The 27,249-nt window shown below is 38.7% G+C and overlaps 1 protein-coding gene across 5 annotated transcripts in view; it reads left to right on the top strand.

The window, feature by feature from the left end:
• SLC7A2 (solute carrier family 7 member 2) overlaps window positions 1-27,249 on the top strand; it is a 52,829-nt gene that overhangs the window by 11,181 nt on the left and 14,399 nt on the right. For 2 of the 5 annotated variants that reach the window (XM_084518274.1, XM_084518272.1), the window contains exons 2-6: window positions 20,696-21,086; window positions 22,330-22,485; window positions 24,033-24,198; window positions 24,748-24,884; window positions 25,587-25,809. In XM_084518274.1, coding sequence (XP_084374400.1) covers window positions 20,711-21,086; window positions 22,330-22,485; window positions 24,033-24,198; window positions 24,748-24,884; window positions 25,587-25,809 — 1,058 coding nt within the window. In that variant the 5' untranslated portion in view covers window positions 20,696-20,710. Of the gene's footprint in view, window positions 1-4,963; window positions 5,355-13,869; window positions 14,008-20,695; window positions 21,087-22,329; window positions 22,486-24,032; window positions 24,199-24,747; window positions 24,885-25,586; window positions 25,810-27,249 lie in introns of those variants that run through there. The other 3 variants (XM_084518271.1, XM_084518273.1, XM_084518270.1) reach the window with 3 other exon arrangements.

Here is a 27,249-nt window from a genome sequence, read left to right as displayed (position 1 = left end):
TCTGCTTGGGCAAGCAGTTGCCTACCAAAAGAGTAATTCTGCAGGATGCAGGCAGCCAAACTTGAACTGGGAAGGGAAAAAAAGCCAACTCCTGGCCTGAGCCAACTGAGCTGCGTTTGAAAGACCTTCATAAACTGCCTCCATCCTTGTTTGAACATGCTGGTAGCAGGGGCTACGTTGCAGCTTCTCGTTGTTTTGACAGTCAGGAAGATTGATTGCTCTTCAGGAGGAAGGCAGATGAAGCCACCATCCCATATGCTTTACTTTCCTTTGGTTGGTTTACTTCTGCCTTTCTCACGCTGTTGATTTTTCTTAGATGAAGCTCTTGGGCAGGCCGTGATTGCGAGCTGGGTGTTACTGCCGGATGAATAATTGCAGGAATATTTTTTGTCTTAGCACAGCTGAAAAGCTTTTTGTTTTGCTAACTAGGACTCAGAGTGTGTTTATGAAGATAGTTTTGCCATGTGGCTACAATCTGTAGTAAATTCAGGGGCTTGTATAACAAAGGCCTTAATTTTGAAGGGATTTCAGGCTTTCTGATTATGCGTAACTGAATTTCTGGATCAAGGATAAAGAATTAAGGATTTTTTAGTTATTTATTTTATATATTTTTAAGAAATGCTGACTCTTCCTTCCCCTCCTGTTCTGGAGCTAAAATAGCTTGGCAGCAGCGTTTGAACACGGCTCCAGTTAAACCAGTTTTGGATCGCAGTTTGGCAGGCCAGCGTGGAGTAAGGCCAAAGTATGTTACAGCTAAGTTTGAAAACTTAATTTGAAGCTAAAATTGTAGCTGTAGTGAGAGAGATTGTTGTTATACTCGGATAAAACACTTGTTTCTTCCCTCTCCTCCTTTGTCTTCTTTCTCCTGTTGGGCAAACTGGGCAAGGCTACTGGAAAGCCTATTCTTCTGACTAGGCCTCGGTGTGGAGAGCAACGCCCCCAGTTACCCAGTTCTTTGGGAAGTAGCCACTTTTTAAACCACGTTATTACTAGATAAAAATTCACTTACCTTAAACATTGTGTGGATCCTATAGCACTGCAGGTAGCTGAGCTTTATCTTTGCTGTGCCATCGCTTGCAAAGCAGCTGAATCAAAGGCTGTTTCCATCTCCCCTCAAACCTAGCGTTGTACAAACAGAGCTCCTTCGACTGATTCGGTTTATCTGCTGTTGACTTTAGAAGCACAATTTTCAGTGTGAAAGGATGACTGCAGGATATTATTTTTAAAGTCTGTGTAAAAGTGATTGTGCATCTTTTTTTCCCACAGTGAAAATGTCTAGACTTTTCTGAACCTTTGTAAAGCTGTTATCCAGACAAATTAGTTCCACCATTTTGAGCCACATCAACCTCAAGAATTATCCAAATAACTGGGGTCACCAAGTCATTTTACTTTTAGCTATAATACAAAACAGTGCTCATAATCTGAAAAGCTGACAGATATGAAAAGAAAATTGCTCATCAGCTGCAGCCCAAACTTTTTTTTTTTTTTTTTTTTAAGGCAGATTTTCAGTTCATCTGAGTGTTCGGAATAATTCCCAGCAAGCAGAGTGGGCATTCTGCTGCAATATAATTTGGGCTGTCTCCACACACTGATATTTGTGTTAAACATAGGTGCCATGAGGCATCGTTTGTGGCTAAAGTCTAATGCCAAAGTGTAAGAGTAAGAGGTTTGTAATATCCAGTTACATTTTTAGGGAGATGTTCTGTTAATCTGGGGGACTACCACACTCCAAACCATCAGTAGCTTCTCTTTGATCTTTTATACTGCTTCAGAATTCATATCAATGCCAAAAATTAACTTCTCCATATCCCAGGCTTCTCATCTGGTTTTGCGTGTGCTTCCCAAATGGCCTTTCATCCAGCATGTGCTTGTTATCTGTGTTTTCTTTGTATGCCATATCCTCAGTCTGATAAACTTTGAACAAAGAAATCCTCTGAACACTGCTCCCGTTCACTTGGAGTCCGTCTGCTCCTTTTTACACAGGCTTCTCCAAATAGGCTTTGGTTTAAATCCAGGCAATCAAGACTGTGAACATCATTTTGTTTGATCTTCTGTCCTTTATGTGAGAAAAGGGAGAGAGAAAAATGGCATGAATAAACTGAGTTAAGCTGTTTTAGAAAGACCCATGCTCACAGTTTTTACAGTTTTCCCAACTGAATGATAACATTCATGCTTTGAACCTGTTAGCAGAACACTTTGCATGAAACAGCTTTCAGAGGTTTTTTTTTGTTGTTGTTTATTTGTCTTCAGAGCCTACATGATAGAGCTTTAGGAGAAGGTAGAATTAAAAAGAATTGGAAATGACTTTAACTCTTTAAGGAGTCATGGTATTGTCATCACATCACTGAACCCAATGTGTATTTCATGGTGGTAGGCGTAAAATGGTAGAACTGCTCTCTCAGAGGCTTTTTCTGAGATTTATTGTCTGGGATTTTTGTCAAGACAAAATTTATAATGTCACACATACACCTGTCACAGCAGAGAGTAAAGATATATTCCAAAACAAAATAATAAGCAGTGGAGTTGTTATTCTGAAGGACTGTCTTTGACCTGTTTGATCTCTGAGCTCAGTAACTCTACTTCATATTTCTCTTTTTCCCATGTTTTGGTTTAATAATTATCACCAGTTCTCTATGAAACATTGCCATCCAGTGCTGAGCCCACAGATGTCCTTCAAGAGTAAATTCTGAGCTCCAGACAATTTCACCCACTTGCCGTTGCCTGCCCCAAAACATCCTTTTAGAAGTAGTATAATTAGTCCTGGCTTTTCCGTAGTTGTCTGCAGTTGTGGTGGATTTTGTAATTCCCGTTAGAAAACCCATCTTTTTAAGGACTGTTTTGAAGATAATGAAACAATTCCATTGCTATGGAGGTGTTTTTTTGTTGTTGTTGTTTGTTTGTTTGTTTTTTTAATTTCTCTGTTTGATTGTAAGGAATTTCAGAGTATGTAATGTAGAGAGTATGCAATGTATTTATGTAGCCTTGTGAACTTTTAGCTCTTCTGCTTAGAACATTACCAAGTTAATATTCACCTATACCTGACAGGTAGAATAAGTTGCCTCGAAATATTAAAAAAAAACCACACCACATGTATTCATGCTGTATAGTTAGAAGAACACCGCTTTTCATTTTCATACTTAGTGTGCATCTTTAAGGATCATCAGAGTGACTAGTGGTGCTGCTGGAGAGTTCCACTTGAGGAGGTAAATCCTCTACTGTCATTCAGAGGAAAAGTAAGTGGAAACGTGCAGCAAGCGGGTTTCCTGTGACAGGTTTCTGTAAGTATCTGCAAAGTATCAGATTTCATTAGTTTTGTCATCTGTTTTAAAATTTTGTACCTGCTGGCTTTGGGAATAGAGAGGAGGGTTTTTTAGGGAAATGTCTGCCAAAATCAGACAATGCCAATTAATTCCAGGTGGCTCATAACTTTAAGGTTGATTTTTTGCCTTTTGCTCTTGGTGGGAAATTGTCCTGTACATAGAAGGAAAGATTTTTAAAACTATATGTGACAGGCACCAAAAAACACAGGATGTTTTCCTGTAATTTCCTAGACCAAATAGCAACCTGTTTTCTGGATATGGCTGATTTTTAGATTTGTTCTGACCACCTCTTCCTCCTGGGACAAGTAAGGAAAGGTTTGTGGCCAAATTCTGCTTCTACACAGACAGGAACTTTGAACTCAAGTTGCTGCCATCGCCACCAGAGCTCGTGAGAAAGTGAGGGAGGAGGACAAAATTATTCCAAAATTATGATCCAGCCATAATAACAATGAAGGCCACCCAGAATTAAGCCATCCTTTTGGATAGTAGACACTGAAAAGCAACCCAAGAAGTACTGTGGTCAGCATTCACACAGAAACGCATGTACAAAACTCTGGGAAGGATTGAAGAAATCTCTTTGGTGATAACCAGTCAAATTGTTTGCAGTGCCTCGAGTTCTGGGGGCCTGACTTGTGGGTTTAGGGTGGTTTTTAAGTAAGTAGAATTGGCTGGATTAAGATCTAGTGTTATGGAATTTGTTCTGCAATTAATTCACAGTGTGGCTGGAGATGAGGCTAATTTTTGTATACGTTTAGGAAAAAAAAAAAAAATTTGAATTTAGGAACAAATAAGGGGAGAAGCATCTTGTTGCACTTAAATTAATACATGATAAAAGAAATGAAAGGGGACTGTTTAGCTAAAGAACAAATATGATAGTTTGGTAACTCAATATGCTTGATGTTCTCTGTTGCTAACGTTCTGTGTTTCTTGGTTAGAGGAGGAATTTGGGGGAATTCATGATTACCTGTGTGATTCTCGGTCAGAAACGTATTGAGGGTTCATCGATGGTCTGTGTTCACTGAGGGTACAACTAAGAATCATAAGTTTATAGGGCTTTCCATTGGCTCAACAGAACAAAACTGAGAACTGGCTTTCACCAGATCTCTGTCTGAGAGAGGAGATGGGCTGTCCCAGCCACTTCCCAGGTGCTGTGTGATCCAGATTGTCCTGAAAACACAGTTGTGAATAATTCACTTTAACTAGTGCATCACTATTTTAGTGCAAGCAGCATTCATCGAGTTTGTTCCTCCGTGTTGTTCGGTAGCCAGTGAAGTATCTTCATAGGTACACTAAATGCAACTGAATGTTCATATGACCTTTAATTTTTATGAGCAGAACAGCCTCCTGGAACAAATTGCTGAACTGCTAAGCTGCTAGCTCTTCTAATGCCCTCCAGACAATTCATATTGAAAATAAAATTGCAAGTGGAGAACCATCATGCTGTCTGGTTTGAGACAACATGTGCACACACACGTGTAGGGCATTGTCTGAGAAGTTTGTGTGATTCCATGTGCCAGGTAATATTTTCAGAATATTCATCACTTTATGACCCTATATTTGTGCTGTCTTACATGTTTTTTACTCCCTGCTAGAATGTCTACTGCTATTGCTGCACTTGCTCTGGCTTTGTACCAGGAGTGAAGATCTGGTTTCTTCAGGCAGACGTGCCAACATTTCAGGCTCGGTGCAGTCAATCAGACCTGCGTAGCTCTGCGAGGTGGCAGCCTTCGCCGTGGTTATGCAACTCCCGTGCATGGCTGCGAGTTGATTAAGACACGAAGGAATGGAGAACCCTACCTCTTTTCTTGAGGAAAGCTCACAAAGGGTTTTACATGTATCTTTTGAAGATGCTGAGCAGAGCCTTGCTACCTGCAGTGGTGCCTTTTGTGGCAGAATGGAGCCCTTTGGGCTGCGCAAGTGCAAGCTGCCTGGAAAGCTGCAGCGCACGGTCAGGCTAACATGGGGTCACTTCCCATAACCATTGCTCAACCTCCTGGATATCTGTGGTCAAGATCCCAGAGCATGACTAGCAAGGTCAGTGTTGATTTTTGTTGCCTTTTAAAGTCTTGGTCACGTTTTAGCATGAGGTATTACATGCAGCTGAGCTGCTTATTGACTTGATTGAGAAATGTGATGAAATTGAAAGCTTTTTCTTAAGATTTCTCAGCTGAAGGTTATAATGCTCTTCAAGTGCTGTTCCTGGTGCATTAAATGTAGTGGTGCTATTTAAAGCCAAGAATGAAGAGGGAACTCTCTGGCATTAGTTGCCTCAGTTATAAATAATTTTAGATGTTAGGTTTTATATGATGTGGACATGCACAGTGTACATTCAGACCGGCTGGCTGGACTCTCTGCATTTAATGTCAAAGGGTAATGCTCTGCGAAAGGGTAGCTGTAGGGACTTCTTCACAGTGACTTTTCATTTGGGGGATTTCATATTGGAAAGAAGGGCTGTTTGATGCTGCAAGGTGCAAAAAGTGCCCCAGGGAATGCTGGGGGGTACCTCAGTGACAGTGTTGTTTAACCCTCCTAGGATTAAACCTTGTAGAAGGAGTTTGTTTATGTCATGTGAACTAACTGTTCTTGTTCATGTTGTTTTGTGTTGTTCTCATCTATAAACCTAAAATAAATGACAGCAGCGTGCCTAACGCACTGGTTCTGTCTGCTGTGGGAGACAGCTACCATTGCTGTGAGGCACGTTCATGGTGTTAGGCATGCCATTTTCAGGGAATAGAATCAATATATTTCTCTGATTTATTTTTTAAAGTTCTTACCAATCCAGAGATGGATCCTAGTTTAAATACTTTGTTTCAGAGCAGTATTTGATTGCAAAGGAGATTTGTCAAAGCCTTTGTATAAGAATCTCTTGAGTTTTTACTGCCTGAGACTTAAGGTAAATGAAATACAGAAAATAAGCAGTGTGTGAATCTCATTTTTAGATTTCTGTAAGCAAGAGAAAGCAAACTTGGCTTTTAGCACCTGCTATAATTGGCAGATCATTTTCATTTCAGGTGTTCCATGCTAAGAACGTGCTGGCACCTTGATTTAGTTACCTAGTGGCATCAGATACATACTTCAAATAATGTTTTATTGAAAGACTATTACTCATTCTTATATCACTTCTTATTTATTCATTTATTTATTTTTTTCAACAGGAAAGCTAACAAGGAGGTTGATAAAGATGTTTCTGGGAAATAATTTCTGCAATGGTTGATTTAATCTCTGAAAATAGTTGCACTGAAAGTAAGCGGTCATAGTTGCTATGCATTTTAGGCTTTCAGAGAAGGGGTTGTTACTCTAAAAATGCTTCAAAATTGGTTGCAAGTGGCTAAATCTGGTACTGAGGGCATTTTGTAATCCCTTTAAAATGACATCTTTTCTGTATCCCATAAAAAGGCATATAGAAGCAAGTGAGATAGGAATTTATTTCCTTCCATGACGCTTTTGGAAGCAAAGCCATTTCCAGTATAATCTATGAATTCCTTTAGTTTTAAATGAGATAGATTCACCCTTTCTCTCTCCCTCATTCTCTTGTCTCCCTTCTTTGGCCCCCACAGGAAAAAAAAATAAAAATAAATATATATATATATATATAATTGAATTATTTTAAATAATTTTCAATAAAACTGAAATTTCAGTAAAATTTGAGATGGGAAGGAAGGAGGGAAATGAAGCATGAATCATTAGTTCTTCACTTAATTTCCATTGTTACACCACACAGTGATGCTTCTTTTTGTGCTGTTGAGCTCTTTCCATTGAGGTTGCCCTGTGGAGTGCACAGGAGCACACAGCCCAAACCTTTCTAAAAAGTAAGTAGTCTTTATACCAATTTCAGCAGCCGCCTCAGGAGTTTAAGCACATGGAAAGGCTCTCACGATTTCTACTTTAAAATTAGTGGCAAAGCCCCTTCTAGCAAATCAGCAGCTTTTGTTCAAATCAGTACAGTTTTCAGCAGGGAAAGGTTAGGGATTTAATTTTATCCTTAAGTCATTACTCATATCTTTGTATTAGACCAGAAAACAAAATCAAGGATTGTATTTGCATGTACAGCTCTACTGGTTTGGCAAGGCTTTATTTTATTTATTTATTTATTTATTTATTTTATTTTTGTCTGGTTTTGAAGAGGACAAAATAGATGGAATTGATCTGATTTAGGCTTTTGCTAATGTCTTGCACAAGAGGATGTAATGGAAACTTAGTAACTATGGGGTAAGAGGTAAAGCCCTGTTACTGATTAAAAACAGTAAATAAAAACAGAAAGCTGCATATCATTTTTTTCAGGCATTTTCCATCATGGAAAATTATTGTTAATGGCATACCTCTGGAATGAAGTGGAAATGGAGCTAATAGAAATTTTCCAAACTTTTTTTTTTTTAATAAGAAAACCAAATGTTCTTTCAAGGTGGTAATAGTGGAGCTTTCCCACTTTGATACAGGAAAAGCTGATACTTTCAGCCTTTCTAATTGAAAGGGCTTAAAATAAAACCTAAATATTCCCCCAACAACCAAAAATCCAAATAAACTGAGAAAAAGATTATGTATTACAGTTGTTTATATATAAATATACATATATATATATATACACATACATATGATGATATATTACAGAAGAATATTGAGCTGGTTAATTCAGATAATAAATTGATAATTAGAAAAAGACAACCTTAAAAAAAACTGTGAAGGAAATGTATTTAAAACAATTAAAGAAAGTACTCATTTTGTAAGTAATGATGTAACACTTAATAATAAATAATACATGATAATAAAATGATATAATATTTAATTTGTAAATAATGACATAACTCTTCATAATAAATAACTCAGAGCCCCACTGTTTAGGTAAAAGCTTTAAAAAAAAAACAAACTTTTTTTTTTTAGTAATTTTTTTTTAAGTTTTGAGATATAAGTGCAATTTAGAATAGCCTTTGCATTTACATAGGTCAGGATAATTGTTATAAAATGTGCTTATTACCTACTTAAATTGCCATAAGAAGCAAGTATGCATGCACATTAGTATGTTTCCACATATTTGGCATCTGTCAAACATCTGTCTTGGACTGGTGTCATAAATGGATTTTTTTTTTTAAGTTTCTTTGCTTCGGTTGGAGATGACGTGAGTTCCATCAGCCTTGTGGAAAAGCAGCCTACGATGTTATTCAATAGCTAACATCTTAAAAAAAAAAAAAAAAAAAAAAAAAAAAAAGTACAATGCCTTAATTTTTTTTTTTTTTTTTTTTTGGTAGATCTTTCTTGCATGTGTGCTAGAGAAACATTCTCTGTAGGGTCTTAGAGAAGTCACTAGAGGCTTGTTAGCAGAGGTTTAATCTACTACACGTAGGATATGCCCCTAGCAGGAGCTCAAGAGCAATATTGTGGTAAGTGGGAGGCAAGACAGGCAGGGGCTGGATGTTTCAGGTTGGGACCTGGGTGTGTTTGGTTGAGGCTGAAAGAAGCCCTGCTTTCTTCCATGTTGAAGAAACAACTGTTTCTTCCATGTTGAAGAAACTCACACAAGTTTGTGTGTCGTAGGCCGTGTGGGGCCTTGTTCGGGCCCTTTCCCAAGGCACCGTGTGAAGCCACCTCTGGTGCTCCTTTCCCAGCCCCCAAGGAGATGTCAGACGTGTTGATTTCAGCTCTGGCAAAGCACGGCTTTACTTTCACTTACGGATTGAGTGTTAGTTGCAGCGTTGGTTTTCTTGCTCTTCTTTGTATATGTTACAAGCTTTTCTATCTAAGTTCCCTATTTGTATTTGCGCTCAACTCAAGGTGTGGATTCAGGCCAGAAAGCGTGTGTGGATTTATTTTATTTATTTCTTTTTCAGAGAGCATGGCTTTAAATAGATACATTCCTTCTTCAAGGCTTCTCCAAAACTGATTTTAGACTTGGGGACTGCTCTATGAGTCAGCACTGCAAACAGTTCTTGTAGCCCCTTTGGGAATATTGGGAGATCAGCAGATGATAGCTGGTAGTAGCTTGGGACGTGCTTAATATTAGGTTAAATGACTCATTCCTGGGTCAAAATAGCTAGTAGGAATTTGTGCCTAATGTAGCCCTCTGTGTTGTTACACATGAAGTGCAGTTTAGCAGATCTATTCTTCCTGCCTGTATTAGTCTAATAATATATTCAACAGGATGTGTTACATTTCTCGTATGGAAGGTCAAGATTTGAGGTATTTTGCTTTCTAAGTACAAAGTGAAAGAGAATTATTAAACAAAAAGTTGAGAGAGTTGGCAAGGGATAACTTATTTTAATCTGTACCACATTCTGCAGGAAGTAATTTCAGGAGGCTGCTTAAACTATGAGAAGCAACCTGAAGTAAATGTATTGTAATAAATAGGAAGCCCTTTAAAGACTGGAATTGTAATTTAGTTTCTTCAGAAACAATGCTATCACAACGTTATAGGGTTAGTCTAATTTATCATTGAGTTTTGTAAAGATTCTTTTTCCCCTCACATATTTATGATTGTTTTATGTAGATTAGCACATAGATTGAATTATTTTTTTTTTTTTTTGGGGGGGGGGAAGCTGGGCTTTTATTTTCATATGTAAATACAGATTCATTTTTCTTAATGCTATGAAGAATATTCAGATGTGGGAGCTATGCATATCCTCACAGATAGTTAATTGGACTATTTTTTTCTAAATTTTGTGTTCTGTTGAATCTGGTTTGTTCTTATGGGAATATTTGGCTTCAGTGAATGGATTTTTCCAGTTTTATAGTCAGAAAATTCCTTGCCAGACCTATTTGCCCTCATCAACAGATCTCTTTCATATGCAGAAATGAGCCCTCTTAATGATACATGGTCTTACATGCAATAAAAAATCAAAAACCTGTGTGCTGAAAGAATACATAACTAGTTCTCTTATACTCTAGGCAGTACTTTAGCTTGCAGTTTGTTCCTCTGCTTTTAGAACTTCATTAGTTTTGACTCATTGCAGTTAAAGCAGCTGTCTCTGCTGTGTCTTGGAGTGAAGCCATTTTTTCTCCCAAGTTCAAGTTAACATGGATATCAGCTCTCAGAGCCACTACTAGCATTGCAGAAGTTTCTGGGACATTGATCTAGCATGTTTAAAATTTGTATGAATTAATACTCCAGATACTTCAGTGAATTTCAAAATAATAAATCTTTTAATATTTTACGTTTTAAAATATTTTTGCTCTCAAGGATCTTAAGGCATCCAGTGGAAACAAGTGTCTGTGTAGATACCTGACTGAGAGACTTGAATGCCTACATATGGGATCATTCTAGCAGATTACATCAAGACACTCATTACTTTATTTATCTCAACACAGAAAAGATTCCTGCTGGCACTGCATGAATCCTTTTACAAATGCTAATACATCTTTCCAAATCCTGTTGGAGTTACACAAGTTGTACAAACCATCTCGTGTTTTCCTTTTTTTCTTTTGGATGTTAAGTTACCTTTGTTACAGTTGGCTGCAAAGTCCTGACTTCCAAGGCGAAGCAGCAGGCTCTATTTTAGATTTCTGTTCGAGGAATTGTAATGGTTCACTTAGATCCCGGTCCTGCCAGCACTTTTGTTCATGTTTAACTTCCACACAATATGGGTAGCCATATGGACAAGCGCGTGGATACGCTTTTGCAGAGCTAACGCCTCTGGTTATGTAAAACGGCATGCCTTTTTGGCTTGGAGCTGTGAGACAAGTCAGAGACAACAGCAGAGCAGCTTTTAATCAGACCGTTTGTCATTTGGGCTCCAACAGTATTTTGGTTTAGTCTGTGCAAGAGTTTCTTTTTGCAAATGAATGTAATTTTTTTTTTTTTTCAATTCCCTGGGCATAAAGTTCTGAATAAATCTCTGTCAATATCTTTGTACTCTTTTGACACGAGAAGAGAAAGCCTTAAAGGAACCTTCTGTAGCAAAATAAAACACATAAAATAGTTCTCTCTTACAGGTCGTCCTTTCTAATGTGGTCAGCTGTTTCATAGCAAGAAGAGAATTTCTGATCAAATTCTTTATGGCAAGAATGAGCTGCAAAAATCCCTGGAGTCAGAGAACTGTTGGATTAATCTAGTGCCTTGTCCAAGTACGATGTAGTTGCTAAGGAGCTGAAAATGCCAAAACCAAAGCTCTCTAAAGCCAAAACTGAAGCTATAAAGTAATGTTGGTCAGGACACTGTTGGATTTGTAACTAGAAACAAACTGGGAGCCAAACTGGAAGAGTTTTTGTTTGGGGTTGCTCCCTTCATAAGACACGTACATGTATAGACTGTTCAGAATACTATAGGAAGTTGGGGAATTATTAGAGAATTCTGTACTTGTAGTATCCTTAGGGTTCGTCTACACTGGCAGGTAAATTAGCTTCTGGTTTGCTCCAAAGCCTGTGGTCTTCCCATGCAGAAGCTGTGTGGGTATACTGCAGCTTGTCTGGGGACAGTCGACATCCCTAAAATACTTCTTGTGGAAAAGTGTGAGCAATGTTGTGTCATGCTGTGGTTGTGAACTGTTGGTGGAGTAAGGGTTAGTCCTTTCTGTAGTTACTATCTACTTCCTTCTGTTTCCTAATTCAAAGTCCTTATTTTGAATCAAATCCTGACCCCAACGATATAACTTGCAGTTTTGCTGTTGGCCTCAGTCTGACCAGGTTTGTGTATTTAATACCAAGAACTGTTTGTCTTGCTCTGTGAATATGACAACATGCCCTTGACAGGTCTATGCTAATTCTGTGCAGTGCAAGAGGTTTTGAAATGTGTGTATCTACAAATTCAAACAGTGCATAAAATGTCCATAAGAGATTTTATAGGTGTTTCCTAGATGCTATAGCAAGAACTATGATTATAGGGAATTAATAAGTCTATTAGAATGCAAATTTGAAATTAAACTACTTCCTTCAGCTTGTTCTACCTTCTTGGATATAAAGAATTCCAGTTCCCCTGCTTAAATTTGGGCCCGTTCTCCTCTCACTACCACATCTATGGCCACATTTAGGAAGTAGTGGGCAGTAGTTTTCTCTCTCTCTCTCTCTCTCTATTTACATGTGGTGATATGCCAGAGAGTGGTTCCAGCCCTAGGTGTGGCAGAAATTCATAGCCCAGTGCAGTGCATCAGCACTAGCCCAGCAGGAGCCTACTGGAAAGCCAGTATTTATTTATTTATTTATTTTAAGGAGGAATGTTTTCCCATTATTTATAAATTAATTTATGCATTAACAACAGTTTCTAATGGATCTACGTAGTTGGAAATGATTCAGCACTAGCCTTGAGGTTGTTAACTATAATCCACACAAATAATTACCAAGTTATTAGTGGACTTCCTAGAGGCTGAAACATTGGGAAATAAATGCCTAGATACTGTAATGGGTGAGAATGATGCTGTTTAATAGGTGTTTCTTTCTATTTTCACCCAAGAAAACTGATTAGTGGCTTAAACCTCAATCATAACTTGTTTTTGTGTTCTGACTGGATGTTTCCAAGGCTAAAATTTAAAGAGGGAGATAAGAGAATGGGGTTGATAATGAGCTCCTGGCAATTAGGTCTGACATCTACAGTGGAGATGGTACCATGCAACTGCTGGAAAGCAGAGTTATGAGAACAAGGAGATTCCCTTAACTTCAGAAGCGGGCAAGGCATAACTAGGCAGGAGACACCGTTTGTATTTAGCAGGGATTTGCTCTGCATGAGGGGAAGCAGGAGCATTGACATCACTGGGGCTTTCCTCCCTATGCCTTTTAGCATCTTTTTAATGTTCTCTGAACAAAAAGATACTGAAAGACAAGCGTTTTAAGAGAAACAATATACTGTGAATAATGTTGACTGGAAATTCTACTGCTTGTTTGGGGTGGGGTTGTCTGCCACTGAAAGTAATAAAAATACAGCTGTATATTATCCATTGGAGTTTAGTTTATTCTGGAAGCTAATTTTTAAGAAACTGGGGATTATTTATTGATCGTGTCACAGGAATATTTGGACTATTCTAATTCCAGTCTTCAGCATTAGACTGAATTAATTTTTTTACATTTCAAGCCGTATAAAGTAGAAGAAGCTATACGGTGTGTCTACCCCAGTTCAGCAGAATGGTCTCTAACCACACTGTAAATAGAGGCTCCTCTCTCTTGTTTCTTACCACAGCAGTACTTTTCAAATTAGTTATATTTTAAAATGTACTCAGCAAAAGCAGTTTTCATGCTATGCTCTAGGATTCAGGTTTCAAAGTGTTGCAAAGTGATGCTCAAAGGGCTCAGCACACTTCAAAGTCAAATTGTTTTTTACAAGGGCAGCAAATGTGAAAGCTGGGAGGACTTAGATTTCATGTCCAAGTTTTACACTCCCACTTTTCTTGTCATCCAGGATGCTTAAAAAGAGTCCCCTGGGGATGAATGAGGGGTACCTTCTCACTGTGTATGTAAGCAGACAGGGGTGTTCCAGTGTAGAAAGTGGCATCCTGATGAGATGTTATGATGTGAAGAGGGTGGGTATGATTTATCTGAGCAGCAGCAAGACTTTCTCCCTCCCCGCCTTCGCTGGGTAAATCGTTTGCCAGCTCCCAGCTCTCCAATCACCTGGGGCTGTGGAGCCTCCACCCCCTCTGCCGCAGCAGCTTGCTTTTAAGAGAATATTTCAACAAACTCAGGTTCAATTATTACTCTGACATTCAGGACTACAGAAGTTCAGGACTGGGCAAGAGAAGCAGAAGTTTGCCTAGCAGAAGTTGCTCTGAATCAGGTTGGTAATGCTAAAAGAAGCAATCTGAAAACAATGCAGGTTTTCATATGAAATTCTGCTTTTAACATGTGTGCTTTTTGAATAGTGAGACCTGTGTTACACAGTATTAAATTTAGTGTGCTTTAAATTGTTATGTCTCTAAGTGCAAATTAATGTCTTAATACAGAAGGTGTGATTTATGTTTTCTTTCTCAGTCTGAATGGAAGGTATTTCTGCTTTTATGTAGTAAATTTTTCCTTTTCCATTTATGCATATTCTGTTACAGGTGCTGCTTTCTAGTTTTAGGGCCTTACGTATTATTTGGGTGCTCTACTTTAAATATTCCAAGACAGTGGAATGGAAAGTCCTTTTTTGAAAGGACTTTTTTGAAAGTCCTGGGCACAACATCAACTTTTAGGACACCAAAAAGTTGCAGTTGCAGTAGAATCATGTATTGCATGGGCATTTGTGTACACACGTACAAATCATAGACTATAGTTATGCTTAACCTCTGTATTATTGCACTAGATACTGAAACTTTGAATAAGGTCTTGCAATAGCATATCTTGAGTAATAAATCCTGCAAACAAGGTTTTTACCAAAATTATACAGAGTTAAAACAACCGGTAAAACTTTTCACAGGTTTTTACAGGAAACTGAGGCTGAAGAAAAACTCTGAATTAATTTGTATAGATTTATATTTCTGCATTTTGAGTATGTTACAAATTTGTTGGCGGTATTTTCTCCATAATTTATATGCTATTTAAAGTGTAAAACTACTGCACCTAAGGAAGTATATTGCAACATATAATATGAAGTCAACAAACTAGATTAGAAGTAAATTAAATTACTTTTGCTTAAGAAATCTTTAAATATACATCTTGATAACAGTATAACAACATTCAGAGGTATTATGTGGCTATATAATACTTGCTTTTCGGACGAGAATTTTAATCATTTTTATTAGAACTTTTAATGGAAAATTTAGTACAAAATATTGACTTGCAACAGAGGTTATTTAATCAAAAGTTGTTGTTTTTTTTTTTTTTTCCATGTACAGCTTGGGTTTGATAAGCACTAACTTAAATCACTCATTTAGCATAATTAAAATGTCATTTTGAAATGAACATGTGGTACAATGCACAATGACTTTATGATATAACAGTAACTTTCCTGATGTATCAATATCCACCTATTGTTTGTGTTTTTGGGTTAGAAGGCTGTTAGCTTTTTTCACATAGAAAATACTTTGTGAGAATGGTGGCTTTTACAGACTATGAAGTAGTCAGTACAATTTTAAAGATGAGTAGAAACGTTCCATGTGGAGACTTTGCCCCTTGCTTTCTGTTTGTAGACCAAATTTTTTTCATACCAAACCTTTGCTGCTAGAAGAGGGCTAGCAATAGATGGCCTTTAAATGGCTGATCATCCATCTGAATGGGAGACCTGCTATGAGTTATAGGGCTGAACTCATCTGCTTGAGCTAGCATTCAGATGAACATAGATCAAGCAGTAAAATAGCTGGTTTACAACCAGGAATTTTCCAGGCCAGTAAAGATTGAAGTTAAGAAGAAGGGTCTGTCATCAGCAGTCTGTCAGAACAAACAAGACGATAAGGGGCAGAAGGAATGGGAGAAGGATCCATGCTTAATCAAGTACTCCAACATATAGTATATATGTACATGAGACGTGAGGGGCTTATGTTTTTTTCCCCTCTGTTTTAAGATAGGTCTGTCCAATTTCTTTCCTGTTCAAACTAGGTGCTCCAGTCCCGCCTGTCCCTTTGTTGCATGCTGTTGAAGGGGTACAGCTAAGCTGTGACATGCTCATATGCACATTTCTTTCTAGGAATGTTTTCAAGGAAGGGAGAGGCTTGAATGCGGACTGAGCATTGGTCCTCAAGTCCCGGGCAGTTGAACTGGGGCCTCCCCTTTTCAGAGGACCGCTGGAGATGTTTTCTGTGTTACAGAATAATCCCTAGCTAAAGAAAAGCTTAATCCAGGGGAGACGTCAGGAGTGCGGTGACCCAGTGCAGGCAGAGCCAGGGAGCTGCCAACTGAGTTGTTTGCGGCAAAAGGATCTTGTCAAGGTCGATGACAAATGGACTTATAGGTGTTTGCTTGTGACAGATGTCTCTGTAAAGTAGACTTCACCAATGTGGCGCCTAGCACAGGTTTGAACACGTGAGAGAAGCAGCAGCTTGGGCCCGCTCCTTGCCTCGCTCAGGGATAACTGCCCGCTGATGGTCAGCGTCAAGCTCAAGCTGTCAAGCGTGCCTCGCCAGGAGGCCTTGGAGAAGGGCCTGGGCTGGTCAGCTGTGCACAGCCAACCCTCAGGGGCCTTGGCCAGAGCTGCTGCCAGCAGAAGCAGCGAGGAAGCAGAGGCCCCAACGGTCAGCCTGCTGGGAAGAGGCAGGTTTCCACTGCAGCAGGAGTGAGGCCCTTTTTCAGTGCCGTGGCAGCAGTCAGCGTGAGCTTGTCCAGGACAATGCTGCCACCAAAAGGCACTCCCAGCTTCTGCTGGAGCCTTCCTGCTTCTGTGGCTAGTGGATGAGCAGGCGACATGCTTAGCCAAGTGTGACAGTGAGGTGTGCTTGTGTGGCAGCACATGTCCCTGCAGACCTGTGCCTGGGTCATTCCTCTGGATTACCTTCTTCTGCATTGCAGTACCTTGCAGGTGGCACCTTGGAAGAAGGTTAAGTTTGCCAGTGGTTTCTGAAGACACTTTGTCACCTCCTGTGCCATTTAGGCCCTTGTGGAGACCAAATAAGCCCATCAGTTCTTCCTGTCAAGTATGGGTGATGGGTGCTGGATTCTTCAGATGTCTGTGCCAAATCTGAATGGGGCAGCACACTGTACTTGGTACATTGCAACAGGAGTTGTGGAACAGCACTCAGACATTGTTTGTTGTATATTCGCACATAATTTGTAAACACAGTAAGATATTCCAGATTGCAGTGGTCATCGTAGAAGGATATATGTTCTTCAAGTCCATGTTAGGATGGATATACCTAAAATGATATGTTTCTCCAGTATGAGGGATTTTTTTCCTCTACAGACACAAGATTTGTATCTTGTACCTTGTCTTTGCTTGTGCTCCAATTTTTAAAGACTAAAGAGAGGGTGAGTTTGAGTCAGAAGCAGTGTTTCATCTTACTGGCTTCTGGTGGGCAAGAGCCAGCCTCCTGTTCTCTCCACTGGAGTAGGAGAAAGTAGAAGCAGAAGAAATACATATTTTGTCACACGGATTGCCTCTCAGCAGAGAAAACTGTGACAGCACCCAGCTGGCCACTGTGATAAATGACTTTACAGTCTTCAGGACTGGTAACAAATTGCAAAGGAGCAGAGTAATCTGAGATGCCATTTGAATAACAAAAGTCTTGGAAACTGATTAGTGTTCAGAGAAGAAAGTCTGACAGAACACTTTTTCCTGTTAATGAAACACCAAATGATCTATTATTTGAGGAGAGAAAAAAAAAAAAAAGAGTAATGAATCACTCCTTAAAAACAAAACCACCCTTATTTCTGCAACATTGAAATTGCTAAAGGGAAAGGCATGGAGTCACAACAGTGTTGCTGCCTATCACCATGGGCTGCAGTCTTATGAGTATATCGATATTGCATTTTAAGTGATTGCGACTGATTCAGAAGTGTCATTATAGGAAAACGTAACGGTCTTGGGAATACTCGTCAAAGTACAAGCCAGGACAGAGAAACCTGCCTTTGAGGGAATGGGATGTTTTTACTAGAGTGGAGGAGCTACAGTAGGGGATTTTGCCTGAATAGTTCAATATCGATTCCCCTCAGAAGAGCTTCTGGATATCTTCTGTCTGCCAACATTCACATCATATTGGTTCCCAAACTGGTGTGTGAAATTGCCTCAGTGGCTGAGGTCTGGACACCGTAGCCAGATTTATATCTGGGAGTCCGAAGGGCTGAACTGCCTAATTGCAACACAGCCTTGGAAACTTGCCTGTCTTGCCTTCTCGCTCTGTCCTGGGACAGCCCTCACCTTTCTAATGGGCACTGAACATCACTGCCTGGAGCTATTCAATTCCATTCACTCTCCTTTGTCAACTTTCCTTTCCCTGAAAGGTGAATGGAAACTTTAATGAACCCTCTTTAAAGATGAAAGTGACAAGTCAGTGTGCTTGGGGAGCTACAGGAATCACAGAATCACAGAATTTCTAGGTTGGAAGAGACCTCAAGATCATTGAGTCCAACCTCTGACCTAACGCTAGCAGTCCCCACTAAACCATATCCCTAAGCTCTACATCTAAACGTCTTTAGAAGACTTCCAGGGATGGTGACTCCACCACTTCCCTGGGCAGCCTGTTCCAATGCCTCACAACCCTTTCAGTAAAGAAGTTCTTCCTAACATCTAACCTAAAACTCCCCTGGCTCAACTTAAGCCCATTCCCCCTCGTCCTGTCACCAGGCACGTGGGAGAACAGACCAACCCCCCACCTCGCTACAGCCTCCCTTGAGGTACCTATAGAGAGCGATAAGGTCGCCCCTGAGCCTCCTCTTCTCCAGGCTGAACAAACCCAGCTCCCTCAGCCGCTCCTTGTAGGACTTGTTCTCCAGACCCCTCACCAGCTTCGTCGCCCTTCTCTGGACCCGCTCAAGCACCTCGATGTCCTTCTTGTAGTGAGGGGCCCAAAACTGAACACAGTACTCGAGGTGCGGCCTCACCAGAGCCGAGTACAGGGGGACGATCACCTCCCTAGCCCTGCTGGTCACACTGTTCCTGATACAAGCCAGGATGCCGTTGGCCTTCTTGGCCACCTGAGCACACTGCTGGCTCATATTCAGCCGACTATCTACCATCACTCCCAGGTCCTTCTCTGCCTGGCAGCTCTCCAACCATTCCTCTCCCAGCCTGTAGCTCTGCTTGGGGTTATTGCGCCCCAGGTGCAGGACCCGGCACTTGGCCTTGTTGAACTTCATGCAGTTGACCTCAGCCCATCGGTGCAGCCTATCCAGATCCTCCTGCAGAGCTTTCCTACCCTCAAGCAGATTGACACACGCACCTGCAAACTTACTGAGGGTGCACTCGATGCCCTCGTCCAGATCATCGATGAAGATATTAAAGAGGACCGGCCCCAGCACCGAGCCCTGGGGGACGCCACTAGTGACTGGCCTCCAACTGGACTTGGCTCCATTCACCACAACTCTTTGGGCCTGGCTATCCAGCCAGTTTCTAACCCAACGAAGTGTGCGCCAGTCCAAGACAAGAGCAGCCAGTTTCTTGAGAAGAATGCTGTGGGAGACGGTGTCAAAAGCCTTGCTGAAGTCAAGGTAGACCACATCCACAGCCTTTCCCTCGTCCACCCAGTGCGTCACTTTGTCATAGAAGGAGATCAGGTTCGTCAAGCAGGATCTGCCTTTCATAAACCCATGCTGACTGGGCCTGATCGCCTGCTTGCCCTGCAAGTGCTGCGTGATGACTCTCAGGAGGATCTGCTCCATGAGCTTCCCTGGCACTGAGGTCAAACTGACAGGCCTGTAGTTTCCCGGGTCTGCCCTCCGGCCCTTCTTGTAGATGGGCGTCACATTTGCTAGCTGCCAGTCAACTGGGACCTCCCCCGATAGCCAGGACTGCTCAGATCTCTCTCTCTTTAATACCCAAGGGGATATTTTTCAGGTAATCTTGCATTCAGGATGGCAGTCCTCTTGCTTCCGAGTCTTTGTTCCAGGATCAAATACTGCCATAGTGAGACATCCCTCTTGAAAGTCATTGTAATGGATTGAACTTTTGTGGGTAGAAATGCCCTTTACTGATTCAGGAGACTGATATGTATGGGGAGGGATATACCAGCAGAGTATCTTTGTCTAAATGAAAATCACTTCCTATGAGGAATGATTTCCTATTTCCTTGTCATTTTCCCATATGACAAGCCAGATAAATGCTCCTCACCTACTGGCCTATAGGACCTAGCTGGTCACAAAATCTGACCTCATGGGCAAGAACTTATTGCACCCCACACTGCGACAAGCACTCAGGGTACTGAAGAAGCTGCGGTTGGCATGGGATGAGCAGTTATCCTACTGGTTCTTGTTAGAAGCTTACCAGGGAGAGTTTATACGTTTCTTTTAAAGATAATTATTTCTGGGAAACATTTTTTGTGTGGGAAGGAGTAGAAACACTGTTTTAATCTACTTTCAAGCAGTTTTTTACTGAAGTGAATTCTAAAGGCAAAAGCCATATCGTTTGAATCCAAAAAGATATTGCACTGGCTCTGTCAGAATGCTGAATTTTAAAGCTTTTGGTGTTTATAGCCTTGATGTTGGAGTTTTACATCTCAAAAATCCATATTTATTGGTGATGATCTTAAAAACCTTAATGATTCATGAAATGACAGATGTCTGTTTTGGTACCGTTTTATAAATGGTTAAGAAGAAGCCAACAACGGATGAATAGAAGCAATTCCTTTTTTTTTTTTTTTTTTTTTTTTTTTTAACAGCAGTGTAGTAAACCTAAAGATGATGAGTATCTTTCCCTAGAGGAATAAGTGCTAAATATAACTGAATCTCTCGTGTGTTTTGCGGGGAAAAAGAACATGATGGCCTTTTTAATGCCATAGAAAGGAGTAAATATATTAATAAGTAGGTGTGATTGAAGTTCTTCATGCAAATACCTTTCTTTGGCTGTTTTTCACTGTTTCTGGGGTACTTGTTATGCACTGCAATGATGTATGTTATTTCAGAGCTCTCCATCCACCATGTTGCCCTGTGGACCAGCTTTGACCTTTGTTCGGTGCCTGGTACGGAAGAAGAATGTTGGCGGTGAAAGCCCTGAGGACTCCAAGTTGTGCCGATGCTTGTCGACGGTGGACCTTATAGCACTGGGAGTAGGAAGTACCCTGGGTGCTGGTGTTTATGTCCTTGCTGGAGAAGTAGCCAAATCTGATTCCGGACCTAGCATTGTTGTTTCCTTCCTCATTGCTGCCCTGGCGTCTGTGATGGCAGGTCTTTGCTACGCCGAGTTTGGTGCTCGTGTTCCTAAGACTGGTTCTGCGTATTTGTATACTTACGTAACTGTTGGTGAGCTGTGGGCTTTTATCACCGGTTGGAATCTCATTTTATCCTATATTATAGGTAAGCCAAGAAACAAACACAGGACTTGAGAGTTTCTGAGAAAGCAGGCATAAGTTATGGATTTGGGTCTTTCTGTCTCTGTATTTAGCTACTGTTTCTTTTTATTCCTACAGGGATCAAATAACCGAGGTAATTTGATTAGGGTTTTTCCTCCTGTTCATTGCCATTGTAAATAGACAAGATGCTTTATAAACAGTCCGTCTTCAGCAGCAGGAACTAAGTAACTAATACAAAAGTTTTGCTAGACAGTAGTGATGATGCACAGGAATAATTCCATTGCTGTATTTGGTCAGCAAGAATAATTTCAGTGAAACCAATATTTTTTTCTAAACATACACTGAAAGACATTTATAAGAATGTCTTATAAAGACATCACTATAGTATCACTATAGTATCTCCCTTCAAGAAAGTCATAATGCTTAGTTTCTAATTTGTCACTATAATCTCATGCTAATTAAATGATGTCGTATGTTGTGATCCCATAAAACACGAAGTTTACCATATCTGGGTAATATCAATGCTTATGTGGTAGCCATTCAAATAACTACTTCAGTGCCTTGGCAAAGATGACAAATTTGGTTTATATACATTTTCTTCCAGAGGTACGTGTTCTGGTATATTGTGTATAAGCATGCCTATCTGTATATACATATGTATACCTACTTACAGGAATGTTGCCCTAATCACTACAAAATCAATATAACTGTTGTTTTAAAGTGCATTCATGGTAGGAAACTGGTTAAAATATGGTTGTATTTAGCTATGGCCCCATACATTGGTTACCAGGAGAGAGTATTGGTCTTAAATACTAACTAGCAATATAAGTCTTGCTAGTGATTTTTTTTTTTGGCTTTATTTCCAGGTGGGCAATCTTTCCTTCGTGTTCTTTGTTAAACCATTTTCTTACATTGTTTTGCATTGTTTAATGTACCACAATTCAGCTGTAGAAGTAAGTGTCTTCCAGAATGACAGCAAATATAAATGATACAGAAATAATTTTGCAATATTTGGGGAACAAATGAAGTACAAATTTGTATATTTTAGTTGTAGAATAATATGTTATCATTTAAATAGGTAGGAACTTTTGATAATGTTAAAATTTCAAAATTATCACTGTTTTAGCACAAGCTCTGTTTTTGTAAGTACAAGTAGCAGTATGCTTAGTTTTATTTCCTTGTCAATAGAAGTAACTATATTCCCTTGTATGCATGCAAAACACTAAATATGCATGTATTTTATGAAGGTACATCAAGTGTAGCAAGAGCCTGGAGTGGCACCTTTGATGAACTTCTTGGAAAGCAGATTGGTCATTTCTTCGGAACCTACTTCAAAATGAATTACTCCGGACTGGCAGAGTATCCTGACTTTTTTGCTGTATTTCTTATATTGCTTCTATCAGGTAAGAGACAGATATGTCTTCATTTATGATGGCTGTGATGTCAGTTTCTTAAAGGAAAAAAAAAGGTAAACTGTAGTTAGTGTTTTATCAGAAATACCTTAATAATATTTGAACAATTTAGATGTACATTTGTGTGCTGACAAAATGACTCTGGGAGTTAAATTTATATGAACTCTTCTTGAATCTGAACCATGAAATAATCACTTTTTATGAAATCTGTGATATAGACTGATGTTAACGTGAAAATCTTCATTTCATGTCGTATTTTTAAATTGCAAAAACTGACACCAAAACTATGGCTTTTGAGGCATCAGAAAGCTCCAAAATACTGAAACTTTTTTTTTTTATGTTTGCATTTAACAAGTAAGTATTCTCAAAGGAGTGAAGGAAGTGAAGAAAGCTGTATGCGTGTTTTAAAGTGTATAGCTTGTTTTCCACCAGGATTAGAAACAGCTCAGTATTCACTAGAGGTCTTACCCAAATTGAAAAATTGAAAAATATTTGAGAACAAAATTATTTAAAAGGAAGCTTTCAATTAGATTTGGGATGTACCTGCACTGTGAGTCATGTTTCAGTGTAGAGATTCCCAGGTTGAATCAACACCCATATCTTTAGAAACTGTGGCCAAAATACCATTGGGGAAGAAAAATTGAGCAGCTCATGATAACTTCTGTGTTATGAAGCAAAGGTCTCATTAGTGGAGGCAGAAATTTTTTAGACGTTATCTTGAGAGGCGTAAAATTTTCAGAGTTAATCTCTAGATAATGAGGGAAAGCATGTATGTTTTCTTATTGGAAATGCTTACAATGCAAAGAAACCAGGGTGACTTTCCCACTCTATTTAATTTTTCTTGATCTGATCTCTGCCTGCTGTTCCATTAAACTATTAGTATGCTTACTTAACAATTGTTACACAGTAGGACCCTGATGGAATAACTTTCAGATCATTTAAACACATTAGTCTACAACCTAAGGCACGCATATTTTATATCAATCTTTTTTTCTAGAACCTCTGTGAATCTGTACTTAGGAACAGGAAGCGTGCATTTCTTCTAAAGGTTTTGTTAATGAGCTATGAAATGGGATTCTTACTCTGTTGTGCTCTGAAAAACTTAGATCAATAACCTGATTTGTTCAATCTAATAATTATTTGTTCTGTGCATAATAGATTCTATCAAACTGTTTTTAATAAGCATAGATTTTTGTAACTATTTTTGTTCCATAGCATGAAATACAGATACGAACTCAAACCTCAGAAAAGAAATAAGTAAAAATTGCTCAAAATATTTTTAAATATTTCAAGAGTACAATTAAAGAAAGTTATCGTTTTATGGTTTCCAATACACTTCCCTATTGCCATGCTATCAGACAGTTTATTAAATTTGTGCTACCACTTTTTAAAGGTGTAAAATCTACTTCTGTTTTTTATTTATTTTTATTTTTATTTTTTTTAAGTATTATTCATTGTACTGGTATGTATATTGTCTTGAAAATAACTTTTTTTCTTACTGTAACTGTTCACATTTAAAAATTATTTTTATTTTATAGGTCTATTATCTTTTGGAGTAAAAGAATCTGCATGGGTGAATAAAATTTTCACTGCTATAAACATCTTGGTCCTACTCTTCGTTATGATTTCTGGTTTTGTGAAAGGAGATGCTGACAACTGGAAAATAAGTGAAGAATATCTCATAAACCTTACTGCAATAACAGAGTAATTACTTTTTAGAATCAATTTACTTGCTCATATTCCAAGCAATTTTCTGTTATGCTTCCTTTTGTGCTATTGCAGGTGTTAACAGACAGCTCTGTCGATGGGAGTGATAAGCGCTTTATGCCCTTAAAAATATTTTTATTTTCATGTTTATAGCTTCCTAAAAAGTTTTCTAAAGTCTTATTTTGACACTCTTGTCTGTGGCTATTTGAGAAGTTACTGGCTTCTTGTCTTTAAGCCATGTATTAGCTGCAGAATGTATGACAACAACAGATTTCTACATCATTAGTATTTTAATACTCTTACCAACAAACGGTAAAGGGAGTAAAGTGACAGTTACATGATGCAGGTATTATTCCACTTACTGTTATTTTTGTCATACAATTTTTGACATGCAAATGTCTCCTTGTACAGTTTTGTAAAGCAGAACTCTGTCTTGATGAGAGCATTTTTACGTGTTTTTCCAAAGCTGCAGGGGAGGAGGATGTATTTGCTTGTCCTACCAATAATAAAAAAAATATTTTTCTGCTGTATTTTTGTTCTTCATAGGAATTTTTCACCCTATGAGAATGTGACCAGTATATATGGGAGTGGTGGCTTTATGCCGTATGGTTTCACAGGAACATTGGCTGGTGCTGCAACCTGTTTTTATGCTTTTGTAGGATTTGACTGCATTGCAACAACTGGTATAGTATTTATGTGTCTCTGTGTGTGTGTATATATATATATATATATATATATGTATGTATGTGTAATATACCTTTGGGGGTTCCAAAACAACATAATCTGCTTACTATCCTTCCTTTGCTTTGTCCTGAAATTTCTTCAGTCCATGAAGAATGAGTCTGAGTTCGTTCCTGAATGTGGCTATCATTCTGTGAGGAAGGAGGAGATTTTTCTTATTTCATTTCAACTCTAAATAAATTAATTTTTGCTTTTTAAGTCTGGGAAGTGCTTAGTATGTTTTTTTTTTTTTTTTTTTTTTTTTTTTTTTTCGCCCAAATCATGTTAATCACCTGCTGATTGTCTGAGATAAGATCTCTCTCCTAAAGGCTGGCTCATATATGAATAGTATGGATTGAGTACTTAGAACTTACAAATTATAGGAAAAGAACTAGAAATTATGGGGTTGACTACTGTGAATATAGAATGTATTTTATATCTAGCAATTATGCCTCTGTTTTTTAATGCTATTTCTGGCAACAAAATATTGAGTTACATACTATGTCAATGAGCTTAATTTGTGCAGATTTTTAAAAAATATATTACAAATATTGTTCTGAGTGTTTAGACTTACAAAAGTACTAATTTGTGTTCATTGTTATATTTTAAAGCTGAATGTAATAGTAAGAGTTTTTGGTATTTTTTTTTCTTTTTCTTTTTTTCAGGAGAAGAGGTCAAGAATCCTCAAAAAGCCATACCCATAGGAATTGTGGTGTCCTTGCTTGTCTGCTTCATGGCCTATTTTGGGGTTTCAGCTGCACTGACTCTTATGATGCCATACTATATACTAGACGAGAAAAGTCCTCTGCCAGTAGCATTTGCATATGTTGGATGGGGTCCTGCAAAATATGTTGTAGCAGTGGGATCCCTCTGTGCTTTGTCCACAAGGTAAAGACTTTGATATGCTAATTTTCTCTGGAAAAGCTGACGGGTAATATAAGACATTTAAATATACATTCATGTGTTCATTTTGAAGGCTCACTATGGACAAAGGATTGTCCATAAGTGTTATACACACGTTTTAGACTTAAGCAGGTCTTGATAACAGTATGTGTGTTAATTTATGTTCCCTTTTTAAACTGTACTGTTATTGGACTCTACCTCCTTGACTTTTTACCCAAAAGTTCTTTATTACAATAAGTATTTTCAGACATATGACCTGCAAATTTTCTCTATTAACTGTTGAAATAAACCTCACACATCTTGTCCTTTCTTGCTGTCCAAAGATTCAGCAGCTTTATGGGCTCTGTGTATTTGCAGGCAAAATTTAATAGTCAGTTAACTAGTTCCCCTTCTCACCTTCATTGCCTGTCTGTTTTTCTCCAGTCTGTCTTCTGACATCATCCCTTCCCGTGATTTTCCTGTGGGTATTTGAGATGTAGATTATAGCTGAGAAAATAGGATAGTTTATTCCCCCTTGTGAAACTGTGGATGCAGCCTTAACTTACCATCTTATTTTGATTAAAAAGATCAGGGAAAGCATGAGATATATTAGTCTGTCTTCATATAAGTTACACTCCAGTTGTAACGTGGTATCTTTCGTAGCATAGAACATTGCTCAGTGCTTAAATTAGGGATAGTGGAATGCTGATGCCAGTCTTCTACCTGAGCTTCTTAGGTAAGGAGTCATTCAAATGATCTTCAGTGATACAAATACTGGCTGGCTTTCCACAAAGGAAAAAGACACGCCTGCTTAAGCAGGAATATCAAAAGTACTCTGAGATAACCCTGGTGAGCATCAGCCTGTTGAAGATGACCACAGTGACTCTGGACAGTGATTTAAAGGAGAGGAATATTTTGACGTAGAAGGTGACAGAAAGAGGAAATAGTTCCAAAATGACATAAATTATAAAGCTGACCGAACAATATAATATTTATGCAGTTCATTCTGGGATTATAGCTATATTCTATCTAGCTGTCATATTTCATATTTAGTTGTCAAGCCTTCAAACCCTAGTTTGAATGGTTTTATTGCAATTTTGCCCTTTATTGATAAATATCAATAAAAGTGATAAGGTGGGATATATAACAGTGGAAACTGGATTAAAGAAACCAATACTGGAAAACAAAATAACAGAGATGGTAAAACACTGTTTCAGAAATTTGAACTACTGGCCTCTTTCTAGTGTTTTTTGAAGTATTGTATTTCCTTGTATGGAAAGAGTAATCTTCCAGTGTTTTTGTTGACTGATGTTGATTTAGAACAAATCTAAGGAAATTGTATTTCATATCCCTAAATTTAGAGGTATAATTAACAACAACAACAAAAAAAGTTGGGATAATTGTTTTTGGTTCATATTGGTTACATGTTATGTTGTGAACTTGATT

This window comes from Aythya ferina (genome assembly GCF_964211825.1).
Source record: "Aythya ferina genome assembly, chromosome: 4".
In the NCBI taxonomy this organism is placed as follows: Eukaryota; Metazoa; Chordata; class Aves; order Anseriformes; family Anatidae; genus Aythya; species Aythya ferina.
This window is presented reverse-complemented; position numbering and strand designations above follow the sequence as displayed.